At 26.9% G+C, this 13,713-nt stretch overlaps 1 protein-coding gene across 2 annotated transcripts; it reads right to left on the reverse strand.

The window, feature by feature from the left end:
• Positions 1-6,696: 6,696 nt before the first annotated feature.
• On the reverse strand, positions 6,697-13,366 carry LOC112776947 (terpene synthase 10). 2 transcript variants are annotated; one of them, XM_025821225.2, is made up of 7 exons: positions 12,907-13,366; positions 11,655-11,916; positions 10,784-11,180; positions 8,797-9,015; positions 8,544-8,682; positions 7,871-8,110; positions 6,697-7,162 (listed from the first exon to the last, which is right to left on the reverse strand). In XM_025821225.2, the coding sequence occupies exons 1-7, from the start codon at positions 13,162-13,164 to the stop codon at positions 6,860-6,862; spliced, it is 1,818 nt and encodes a 605-aa protein (XP_025677010.1). In that variant the 5' UTR covers positions 13,165-13,366; the 3' UTR covers positions 6,697-6,859. The 2 variants fall into 2 exon arrangements, with proteins under 2 accessions (XP_025677010.1, XP_025677011.1); XM_025821226.2 differs by lacking the exon at positions 7,871-8,110.
• Positions 13,367-13,713: the final 347 nt, after the last annotated feature.

Below are 13,713 nucleotides of genomic sequence, written 5' to 3' on the forward strand. Positions count from 1 at the left end.
TTTGTTGCCGCAGCTTCTGCCGTCGCCGAGGAGCAAAAGAGAGAGAGATCGACAGAGAAGAGGAAGAAAGCTTCGTCCTCGTTATAGCCATGCGTTGTTGCCACTGTTCCACATTGCCGCCATCGCGTCTCACCGCTGTTGGAACCCTAGCTATTGTAAAGTGGTTCTGCCACTACTGTTCTTGAGCTTCTTTGCCACCGCTGTCGTCAATTGCCACTGAAGAACGCACCGCCGTCTCTCTACTGCTGAGAACTAAAAAAATGCTGAAGCTGCCGTGAATGAGTCTAATGCTGCTACATTGATTTTGATCTTTTTCTTGATTACGGTCTATTTACACGTTTTATTGTCACTACCATGCTTTTTCTTATTTGATTCTAGTATATGCCCTATTTTGAGATTTTTAGGGCTGTATTTGCTTTTGATTTTTGTTCAATTTGAATCCTCTGTTTTAATGCAACTACCATTGCCATCATCGGATTGACTCTGCTGTTGTTCCATTTGTTGCCGTTGTCATTCTGGTTACGTTGAAATTGTCATTGTTGCTGTGAATTCAAAAAAAGTGGGTTTATTGTGGTTAATTCCTATGGATTCAGCTAATTGTGGTAGGAAATTTATTTTAAAATCGACCGTTTTAATTAATGAATACCAAGAAAGCCTAATGAATAACTGCAAATAATTTATAATTGTCTTATGTAGTTAATTGATGAATTGAGGTAGGTATGTGCTTGGTTGGGAATTATTGTGATGATGGTTTGATTGTGGTTGTTTTCTGATTTATTGATAATGAGTGTTTTTCGTAGATTTTGGTTATATTATTAATATTACTTTGGTTACTAAATTGAATGGATTGAGAACCTTGTTGTTTTGATCGTTAATGAGAAAAAGATCAGTGAATTGTTGAAATAGAGGGAACACGTAAGGGTAGCTAAGTCTTATTTTTAGGGGAGGTTATGTCTGAATTTTTAGAAAAATGTAAGGACTTAGTTCAATTAAATTGTGTTTTTGAAGTTTGGTAAAATATGAAAAATTAAACTGGTTCAGCATAGACTTAATGAACCTATGTTTGGAACATGTTAGTTATTCATACAATTCAAATGACTTTTAATTTGTAAAGAAACTAGAATGGATATTTAAATACTAGGTTTGAGTGGTTAAAAGCTAATTATGTGAAAGTTTTAGGGATAAGAAATTAATTACGTAAAAGTTAAGAATTAAAGTTCACATTTATATAAAATGTTAAGAGTATAACTAAAGAAAAGATAAAACTAAAAAGATATAAAGGTTAAAGAAAAAGGTGAAGGGTATAAGTAAAAAAAAAATAAAGTAAAAGAACAAGGTTAAAGAAAAAGTTAAGAAAAAAGGTAAAGATAATGTCAAGAAAGGTTTGAAGATTAAGGTTTAAGATTTAAGGATTAGGGTTTAAAGAATTAAAATTTAAGGGTTAAGAAATTAAGGTTTAAGGATTAAAGCTTAAGGAATTAAGGAATGAGTTTTAAAGGTTTAAAGGTTTGAGGAATAATGAATAAAGCGAATTAAAGACTTTGATTTTGAGCACAACCTTATGAGAAAGGCAAAATATAATGCTCACTTGAGACTCAGAGGATAAGTATCAGTGGAGACGGCGATATGTAATGCCCACTTGAGACCAGAAAGAAGGTTCCCCATGAGGACGACGATACGTAACGCTCATGGAAGGGACGTTGGCTGAGGTAGGGACTGTGATACGTAACACCTATCTCAGGACCATTGCCGGGTATTGGGCAACAAACCGACACATGAGCTCACGACCTGAATAGGAATAGACATTCATCATATATATTTGTATGAATTGTTTAAATGTGCTTTCTGTTGCAGTGTTATGTTAACTGTGAAATTTTCTGTTTTTTGACTTACGTGATTTGTTTGTATGTTTGTATTATGTACCTTGTTTGTGCTTGTTGATTTATAAAAGTGACCGTGAACCGAGTGATTGAAGGTTGATTAATGTAACTGAAAATTGATCAAATAATGTAATTTGAAAAAAAAATAACTAAATTGTTTTAAGTAGGACTGAGAGAATTTTAAGGGTTTCATTAGGATAAACATTCTTGAGTTATAAGTTGATTATTTATATTTTATTTCTTTACTTTTATGGCATTCTCATCTTCTACTGAGAACGAGTGGTTAGTTTTCACTCCAAAATTTTCCACCCTTTTAGTGTCACAGGTTTGAAGAATTAGTATGAAGCTGCAGACAGATAGTGAATGCTGTTTTCTGAACTTAATTGCCTTCATAGAGTTCCCTCGCTCTTGTTGCTTAAAAATTTATTTTATACAAAGGGGTAGGTATTGTATCTGAGTTTCATTTGATTTCACTTGTGTAATATTTATTATTAGTAGTATTTATGTGATTTATTATTATCTGGAGATCTTTGATATATGACTTTAAAGAATAAAAGCAAAAAATTTTTTTGGAGTTTTCTTAAAACTGAAATGCGACATCGATATAAAGGCTCAATATTAAATAGATAAATAAGGAAAACAAGTCAGTAATACCTTACTTTTAGTACGATTATAACGTGTTAGGAGTTGGGTCGTTACACTATGGGGTCACATACTAACAAGTATTTTAATTTTTACTATAAAATTATTTAATTATTATTTTAATTTGATCAAATAAATAATTATATTATTATATTCTTGGCTAGCACCAAGAATATAATCATAATATAATAATTGAGAATAATTAGTTATTCTATTTCTAAATTTGAATTTTAAGTTTGAATGAGATCCTAATCGATTTTATTTTAAATTAAATTGTGATATGATATGATTCATAAGATTTCAATTTGAAATAAGATAAGATAAGATTAAGATTTGAAATAAGATATGATTTAAATTTGAATTGAGAGTCAAATGTAAAATCAGTAACAAATTTCATACTATATATATGTATAACAAGAGTAAAGGAAAAACACATAAGAGTTTTATTCTTTTATCTCTACATACACAATATATATGAGCATAATTTTTGGAGAAATGTTATAGTGTGTAAAGAGTTGCAAAGAGGTTTTCTCAATTTAGATTATATATTCATTGGTCAAGCAGTTGACAGCAAAATTTGATTTCGGTGTGAATATCCATAGCGTCTTCATATCATCGAAATATAAAATTATTTTTACTAGCATACTCATGTATTTGAATTTAATCTATGTTATCAAAATAAAATTTAAGCACAAAATAAATTTTTAGAATTATTTTATAACTTTCGCTGCATGTTATGAACACATAGTAATCCTTCACATATATAATACACTACAAAATTTTTCAGTTTACTAATAAATATTAAATTTTAATAGAAAAGCAACTCAAGAATATGAACTTCAAATAAATAAATATATTAATTGAATAGTAACACAATAATATATTTTTGTCAAATTGATTTAATATATTTTTTTGTATTTTATACTACATAGAATTTAATAAGAAAATTTTTATTATCATGTAAAATTAAATTTAGTGAAATAATTTTTTATACAAAATTTCATAAAATAAATTTTATTTGATATGGGGATAATAATAATTTTACATTAAGGGAAAATATATGTATAAATATATATTTTCTTAGAGGTTTTAAGAACATTAGTGGGACACTTTTCCTCACAACCTAAAGAATACACTCGTTTCTGCATGTTGTAATATTATTTATTCATGTTTCATCTGGTATATTATCATTGTAGATATATTTAAACCAAGTGATTTATTTTAGTCCCTGAATTTGAATGTCATACATCAAATTAGTTCATTCACTAATTTTTTTTCTCATTTTCTTATAAATTAAAAATTGTTAGCATCTTTAAATGCACTCATTTTAATTCTATTTTTCACAAATTTTTTAAATACAAGTGCTTTTACTAAATATTTTTGAGATTTTAGTTTTAATTATATAAATTTTTTTTCATAATAGTTTAATACTGACAACTACGCGACGTGGGCTAATTTCTCATGCAATAAGGAAAGAAATCACACACTCACTTTAGATAAGATCATCAATTCAGATGACTAAGTCATTATTTCTCCTTATAAATACACTACAAAAAATTCTGGTTTTGTTTTTTGGGTATTTACGGCAGTTTGAACCGCCATTATTACCAAGAACGGCGGCTTCAGAAAGCGACGTAATTTTGGGCGTCATTTGGTTATTGTGGCGGTTTTTTAAAAACTGCCACAATTTCATGGGTTAAAATAGTGGTTTTTGGATAGGTTAAAATGGCGGTTCAAATCGCCATTATTTTCAAATAAAATGGCATTTTTTGTCGATTAAAATGGCGGTTCAAACCGCCGTTATTTTCAAGGTAAAAATAGATTTTTAGTTGGTTAAAACGGCATTTTTGAACCGCCATTTTTACCCTGATAAAGTGGTATTTTGGTTGGTTAAAATTGCCATTTTTACCGGGTTAAAATGGCATTTTTAAACCGTTGTTTTTACCCTGACAATGGCATTTTTATTGGTTAAAATGACGTTTGAAACCGACATTTTTACTAGGTTAAAATGGTATTTTTGGTTAGTTAAAACGATATTTTTGAACCGCCGTATTTACCGTCTAAAAAGACAGTTTTTACCATTATTTTTATCGCGTTAAACAAATAATTTTTTTTAATTAAAATTTTACAATAACAAAAAATCATAATCCATAAATGAAATATTATAAAGATAGATCTAAAAAAAATACATGAAAAATTAATACTTGTAAGAAAATAAATAAAAGAAAAGATTTGAAAAAGATATGATTTTAAAATTTTAAAGATTGAAACTTTTTTAACAAGAAAACACCGAACTTAAAATTTTTCAATCAAAATAATAAATATGACAATGAATTCGAAAAATATTAAATAAAAGAAATTAAAAAAATTTTGAAAAGTTTTATAAGAGATTTTCAAAAAAAAAATAAAAAAGAAAAAGAAAAATTGAAAAAGAATTTATTTCGAAACAGATTTGAAAAGATAAACTTTTAAAATTAAAATTTTGACTTGACTAACAAGAAATTACCAAATTTTAAAAATTTTGACTAAGTCAACCCAAGGAATTCGAAAATGATGAGTAAATAAAGGAAAAGATTTTTTTTTTATTTTTTTGAATTTAATGAGGAAAGAGAAAAACAATAAAATGACACCAAACTTAGAATTTTTAGATCAAAACAAAGAAAACAACCAAGAACAACTTGAAGGTCAAGATGAATACCAAGAACAAATTTTTAAAAACTTTTTTTTTAAAAGAAAATAAAGGACTCAAATTTAGTGACTCAAAACCAAAAAAAGATAAATTTTTCCTAATCTAAGCAACAAGATGAACCGTCAGTTGTCAAAACTCGAATAATCCCCGGCAACGGCGCCAAAAATTTGGTGCACAAAATTACAAGACACTTTATGTGACAATTCCGCACAACTAACCAGCAAGTGCACTGGGTCGTCCAAGTAATACCTTACGTGAGTAAGGGTCGATCCCACGGAGATTGCCGGTTTGAAGCAAGCTATGGTTATCCTGTAAATCTTGGTCAGGAGATTCAAATGATATGAATAATTTTGTTTATGAAAAGTAAATAACATGAAATGAATGATACTTGTGATTTAGTAATGAGGAACAGGTTGAGGTTCCGGAGATGCTCTGTCATCTGAATCTCTGCTTTCCTACTGTCTTCTTCTCCAACCACGCATGGCTTCTTTTATGGCCGGCTGTATGTTGGTGGATCACCATTGTCAATGGCTACCGTCCTTCCTCTCAGTGAAAATGGTCCAGGAACGGCTTCTGTACGGCTAATCATCTGTCGAATCTCTCGTCTCGGATGAAAAATACCAGGCACAGCTATCGCACGGCTAATCATCTGTCGATTCTCACTCGTGTCGGAATAAGACCTCTCTGTCCTTTTGCATACTGTCACTGCGCGCCAACGATTGTGAGTTTGAAGCTCGTTTCTTCTAGCCTTCACCACGAATGTTCTGATCTCATGGGTTTGAATGCTTTGTTGTCAGGAGATGCAAGTCAAACTCGTGGATTAGAAACTCAAGAGATACGCACTCAAGCTGTCGCCCAATGACTACATTGAGCTCAGATAGAACGGGAGTGGTTGTCAAGCTACACATATATTTATAGATAAATATATAGCGACTCAAAAATATTTGGTAACTAAAAAAATTTAGCTAAAATCAGTCAGAACTTGCCTTATTTAACATTCATTAATTGCTATAGCAATTAATGAATGTTAAATAAGACAAGTTTTGACTGTTTTTTTTTTGTCTTTCTAACATTACCGATAGCGACTGATATGGTGGTTGATTTTTAGTATGCACATAGTATTGTTGATTTATTATATCTCTTAGATTGATCCAAACGATAATGCAATTACTATAAATATACAGATATTTCATTTCTAGTGAGAACAAAATTTATTTTGAATTCTACCTATCTCGTTTGCAAATAAAATGTGGACAATTAATTTCTTAATTATCTCTTTTAAAGTATAAACGAGATATGTATATATCTATCAGGTTTGTAATATACTCAACCGTAAAAATATAATTTTTTTATAATTATATACTTTAATAAATAAAATATTTAATTTATTTATATAAAATAATCCTACATATATGAATGTAACTCATTAACTAACTTGGAGAAATTATAGAAAAAGAAATTGTATTGCCAAATTATACCAACATATGATGGAGGAACAACTGCTAATGCTCGTCTCTTTATTTATTTCAATAGCAAATGGATATACATATATAGCACTCAGATTTTGAAATGACATGAAAATGTCATTCTAGATAATGTTATATAATTATTCACCTATGAAATTTATAATTACTTTTTTGCATGTCCTTCATACATATATATTATCCTGAATGGGTTGAATAAGTAATGATAATATGCGATTCTTGATTTGAGAATATTGAATGCTATGGCCATCTCCATGTTGGTACATGCATAGTGCCATTCTTCCAAGGTTCATAGCAATTTCTTTGAAGCGCTTAGACAATGGAGAATCATGAGCTTCTTTGTTCATCTTCTTCCATACTATGTTTAACATGGATTTTATGCGCTCATGTGCATCTGTTTCAGAAGTTTCATTTTCGTTCATCAAACATTGAATTGACTTAATGAAGTCACCAGTCTCATTCTCACGCTGTCAAGGAAAACAAAATAGAGAATTTATTGACATAGTTTAAAAGAACATTTTCTAAAATGAATTAATTTTTTTAAAAAAATAAATAAAAATAATTATTTAATTTATTTTTTTATTTTAAATTAGAGACAAATTGAGTGTGCCAAGTCCAATTTGAAAATAGCTCGGTCCAGCCTCACGCGATGGGCAGCAGTTCGGGGACTTCCAACCCAATGTGCAAACTAAAGTGCAATAGTGTGTTAGGGTGTAATTTAAATCCTAATTGAGACTGAAAAATGGTTATAAAACACATGCGGAGGGAAAAAAGAGGGTCCGTGTGTTAGGGTATAATTTGTTTAAAAAAAAAAAAAAACCGTACAATAGTGTGTGTCGGTGAGATGGATTACAAAAGTTTTTTTTTTTTTTGAGAAACTAAACGACTCTTATTTTGTGAACTTTAATTTTTAGGTCTAGTCAAATAATTAGTCCGGTTATTAATTCAAGAGCTAGGTAATAAAAACCAATAGATTTCACCAAGAAAAATGAAAAAAAAAATACTATGTTATTTGGGAATAAATGACATGTGTGTGTTAACTTATATTATTTATTTTATCTTGTTTTTGTAACTATTTGGTCTTAGACGTTCACTTATTGTTTGACACGGTTTAAGAATTATGTAAAGAACATGATTGAGAGATATATATAGCAAGGAATTAATTAAGGATATACCTCATATGTTCCTTGGTCATTAGCAAGGCGTAAAATCATTGATGAATATTTGATGACTTCAGAGTACTGAAGCAATTCGTCTTCTCTAAATGATTGTGGAATCAGAACATAAGTGTGAACAAGTATAACAGATGCACCTATGGAGACCCATGCATTCTCTATGTATTCTTCGAAGCTTGGATTATATCCACTATGATTCCACTTTTTTTCAATAAAATATGATTTGCATAGATCTATCCACTGAAAACTTTAAAATTTCAATTAGTTCACACATACACTATGAATAAGTTATGTACAATATTTATTTCTAGAAATATTCTTTGAGCTACTTTTTGGTGTCACTATACATATATATAGTCAGTAAAAAGTTAAAACATCCAATAGAAAAAGGAAAGAATGATATATAGGATTCACATTATGTTTTATGACTTATATCTGATGTGTGACTTTTTCCTCAAGTGATACATTACGTTATTAGGAATTAATGTTGTATACTTTAATTTGTCAAATTTAGATTTATAATAATTGTTGTAATTGAGATTTAGAGACTATCTTAATATATGCAACCAATTTTTAAGAATCATTTTGAAACTTAATTCAGCAAATTGGAAAAACAAAAATTTAAAACTAATAGAAAACTAATAGGGATGGTAATAACTAATTAATAGCTTACCGATTTCTGTAGGTATGGAGTGACATTGTAGCCGTGATCTTTGAAAATTTCATATGCCAACTCATTCACAAAGTTATAAAGTGCTAGGAAGCACAATTTCATGTAATATGGGAGATTATCAATGGTAAATGGATCCCATCTGAAATAACATAGTTATAAGCATTTTATTTAATTTCTATTGTAAAAATTTCAAATAATCTAAGGTTGTTAGTAGGCCAAAAGATATGACTGAGTAATAATAATCATTGCTAACCTTTCAATTACATCTGTAAAAAGCTTCAACTCTTCGAAGGTTCCATAGACATCATAAACATCATCAATGGTGGTGATTAGGGCATTGACCTTTGTTATGACCGTTCTTAAATTCGCAAACTGTGGCTCAAAAATGTCTCCAACAGTCCAAATGTAATTCTCTACCATCCTATCTCTTGCAAAGCTTAACTTGTCACCAAGCCCAGTGTTCTTCCACCATCTTTAAAAACAACAACAAAGGTTTTGGCATTAGTATTAGGAAGTTTAATTGGAATATTTATATTATTAAATTGCTCTCTCTCATAATTTTTGGTTTGGACAAATTAATTTTTAATTAATGAAAAGAATGACAAATTGGTTCCTAATATTTTAGAATATTTGACAAATTATTCCTTTATCTTTTATAATTTTAGACAATTTAATCTATTATCCATACTATCTCTAGAAAACAGTATTGTCACTTTTCAAAAAAAAAAAAAAAAAAATTAGAGACTAAATTCTTTTTTATTTTTTTATTAAAATTAATTTGTTTAATATTCTAAAATATTAAGAACCAATTTAACAATTTTTTTATTAGTTTGTAATTATCACCTTTTGATCTAATAATCACTCATTATGTACTTTTTCATATAAAATAATAGTCATAATGTAAAGAAAATATGTATATTTTATCGAAAGACTGTTCCACACTCCTCTAATAAAAGCATGAAAAGTAGTTATTCTGTCTTATTTAAGAAAAATTCTACTTGTGTAATATAATATTTAACAATAATTTTTCCATACTAGACAGCACTTATCTAGATCAATTATAAAGATAAAGATAAGTTAATAATAGAACAAAATGATTGAAGATTAAACAGTGTTAAAGCACCAAATATATTTTCTAATAAACTAAAGATGCACCAATAATGATTGAGTTTGCTAGAAAAAGATCATCACGATCATTTAGTCATTACCACTTATAATTACGAGCACGAAGTGACTAGGATGCAGAGTGGTTGTGAGGGAGAAAGAAATACTAATTATTTTAATAAAAAAAATTTAAATAATAAAAAATTTATTATTTTTTATCATCAATTAATTATTAACTCAATTTTTATAATCTACTAATCTAATAATATATTTTATCTTATATTTTTAAATATTAATAATTAATTATTAATTAAAAGTAATAAATTCTGATATTTTTCTATTATTTTTTAAAATAATTTTAATTCCACTAATAAAACTATCATTTCATCAGTTTTGCTCCCTTTTTTAAAATAGTAGATTTTCTTTTTCTATTCTTATATTATCCCTAAGACTTAATTTAAACTATATGATACTCATAAATCAATTATACTACATATACGTTATAAATTAGCTATTAATCAACTATTGTATACAAAAATATATCTTTGACATCTCATAAAAAGAATTTATAATTTTGCTGCGTATATTTTAAAAATTAGTCATATATATATATATATATATATATATTAAAAATTAGAATATAAAATAGACATTAATAATATATAAAATAAATATATTTTTATATAAATAATATAATAATTAATTTAATAATTACTTTTTAATGTTACGTATAATATATAGCTTTTTATTTTTATTATGCTACTGTGTATGCAAACAAATTTGATTATTCATGTATTGTAAGTTTATTATGTTATTATGAAAAATTTAATATTTTAGTAGTTGATTATTTAATTAGTAAATATGTGAATGCATATAATTTAGATCTTTTAAAGCAAAAAAAATTGTAAAATAATAAAATAAAAGGTTAAACATCATTAATGTTATAATTTTTATGAAATGTGTGTTTTACTATCTTAATTTAAGAATAATTAATTCTTTAATTTACTATGTTATCAATTTTCTTATTTTAGAAGATCTTAATCCGAAGGCATATGTATAAATATACACAAATTCTAGTTAATATGTATCTTTAGTTATCAATTTATACTAAAAATTGAAGTCTATATTAATCATACCTTGATGAGACTTTGAGTTCCTCTTGGTATATGGTCTGAAGAATGTTGAAATCCAATTTAGCTAACTGAAGTAAAAGTGGATTCATGTTTTTCTTTTGTTCATATGCATTAATGAACCATTGAGCTTCCCATCTAGGAATTCTCCAATGTAATGGAATCTCCAAAGCTTGATTAATCAGGAGTGATAAGTAGTGGTCATGATGATCATTATTTTCATCATTATTCTTGCTCAAATATTCTTTGAGATATTTTGAGGTGAAATCTTTAGCTTCATCCAATATAGTTTCATTTTCGAATGAAAGAAATGAGGCTTCATAAAGTGATAGCATTCCCTCAACATCAATTGATGAGTGTTGACTGAAGTTGCCCATTTCATCTTGAAAGCTCAGAAACATATCTACAATATCCATTAAAAAAATTAAATAAATTTTTAGTTCATATAGAAATATACTTCTTTTTACGCTATAAATAATTTTTTTAGTTTTGATCTTTGAAAAATTGAAGATATTAATTTGTTTTTGATCCTACTACACACAAATTTTGAAGGGACTAAAATTATGAATATTAATAAATCAAAAATATATATATAATTTTAGAAAATTAAATTTTTTTGTCAATATCAATTAACTTTTTAAAAATTATTTTATCTAAAACTCTATATCCTTAATCATCATAATTAAACCCTCAATGTTAGATTCTAAATGTTTCAAATATTGACTAAAAAATTAGTTAATATTGACTAAAAATTAATTTCTTATATTTTCTGTATTTTTAATTATGGTCTGCAATTTAAAACCATGAATATAATGTATGTATAAATTCATAAGGGAGTGTCTAGCCATCACTATTAACAAAAAGAGAAAGAAAAAACCTGTTGATACATCATAACCGTGTTGCCTTAAGAGTCTGAACCCAAGTGCTGTAGCATATAAATTCTTATCCTTCTTTGAGTTATCCATCATGTTGTAAATATTGTCCAACATGTTCCTTATTTCATTATTAAAATGATAGGCCACTCCAAGTCTTTGCAAGACATCAATAAGCTCAAGTTGATCAACACTATTTTCCACTTTGAAAAGCATCATTCTTACTTCCTCCCTTAGCATTTGGCTTTTCTCTACGTACACATCTCCCTGCATTATTGATAAATTGTCCACATTGATTAATTAGATTTTAGTGCTTGTTTACACCTCATTAAATCGATAAAAAATATATTTTATTAATAAAAAAAATATTTTTTATTTTTTAATATGTTTAGTAAATTTTTAATAGTAAAAATAAAAATATTAAAAAAATAAAAAAATTTTTTGTAAAAAACTACAATTTATATTTTTTTTTAAAAGATTTTTTTTAAAAAAAAAAGATATTTTTTATATAATAAATGAACAAAATAATACTTTTATCTTATTTATTCAAATATATAATTGATAGATAAAAATTTTTTTTTACATGAGATATTCAAATATAAAATCACTTTTATTTTTATAAAAAATCTTTTAAAAATATATCATTTAAAAAAAGATCTTTTCGAGAATGAGTTTAAAGGTTTAATTTATTTGATTTGAAAAAATATTAATTTTCTGCTTAATTGTTTTTTGTTTTTAGAATTTATTTAAAAAATTAAAAAATAAAACATAATTCTATACTGTGTTTGAGCAAACAATTCCTACCTATTATTATAGACCATTTATTTAACGTTTTTTATTTTTAAATTTAATTAAAAAGTAAACGATAGTGTGAAGTTAATAAAATCTTATTTCCATATTTTCATTTTTTTCTCCACAAATTTTTTAAAATATTGAACATGAAATATAAAAACACTAAAGCACATATATTTAACTGTCTTATTACAAAATAAATCATGTATGTATTTAATTTCTAATAATATTTAAAAACAATAAAAAATAATATAAATAATAAAAAATTATCTTATTTAATATTTGTTAATTATTATTAAAATAATTGTACATTATAAATTAATAAATATATAATTATAAATATTATATATATATATATATATATATATATATATATATATATATATATAATTATGAATATTAAGTTAAAATTTAACTATTTTTTCTCTAATATTAGCGTTAATTTCTTGAAGTATGAAACCATACCTTATATTCACTACTCAATGACTGGATATAATCATAATGCCAAATAGAAGGTTGAAAAAAGTTCTCAGACCGACGAACAATTGCTTGGCTATTATTATCAGAAACTTTATTTGATGCATTAATATTGCATTGAGTTGTGGGAGGGACTCTGAATTTCTTGTTTGCTAGGAATGACGATGAGTTTCTCCTCGGAGGATGAAGCAACATTTTGGTGGACATAGATGGAGTTGAAGAAGCAAGTACAATTGAAAGATCCATTATAACTGTAAAAAATTTTTTTTTTTCAAATTGTAGAATATCGATGTGAATTTTTTTTTTTTTTTTTTTTTTTGACTTTGTGAGTGGATTATTATTGTGTGTTTTGCTTGTTGGCACTTGGCAGCAAAATCAAGCATTTATGTAGGTGATGAATGCAAACAGAGCTTTCTTTATATGTTTATATAATAATATCTTGTTCCTCGTTTATCAGGCGTGTTGATCGTACTGTATATATAATGATTAACTATAATCACATCACTTCAAAATTAACTCAATGTAGATTTTTTGAGTCTCTTCTCTTTTGTATTTGGTAAACGTTTTAAACGTTTTCATATTGATTATTCAATTTACTGTTTACTATTCTTAATGAATATAAGATATATAAAAAATATTTAATAAACGTTTAAAATGATATATAAAAAATGTGGTATGGCTCAGCCCAACAGATGGAGTCTACCAAAGTACCAAACGGACACGTGTTTTGATCTCTCGAAGAGATCTTGATAGTTAGCGGATAAGGATGGTAACACCATCTGAAACCGCAGATAT

The sequence above is a fragment of the Arachis hypogaea genome, chromosome 19, assembly GCF_003086295.3.
Source record: "Arachis hypogaea cultivar Tifrunner chromosome 19, arahy.Tifrunner.gnm2.J5K5, whole genome shotgun sequence".
In the NCBI taxonomy this organism is placed as follows: Eukaryota; Viridiplantae; Streptophyta; class Magnoliopsida; order Fabales; family Fabaceae; genus Arachis; species Arachis hypogaea.

Bases quoted from the DNA above. Each gene is read 5' to 3' on its own strand.
- LOC112776947 (XM_025821225.2), bottom strand. From the start codon at position 13,164: ATGGATCTTTCAATTGTACTTGCTTCTTCAACTCCATCTATGTCCACC. The intron at 8,683-8,796 runs GTTAGCAATGAT...ATGTTATTTCAG, and splicing joins TTTACAGATGTAATTGAAAG to ATGGGATCCATTTACCATTG. The intron at 7,163-7,870 runs GTATATCCTTAA...TTTCCTTGACAG, and splicing joins ATGACCAAGGAACATATGAG to CGTGAGAATGAGACTGGTGA.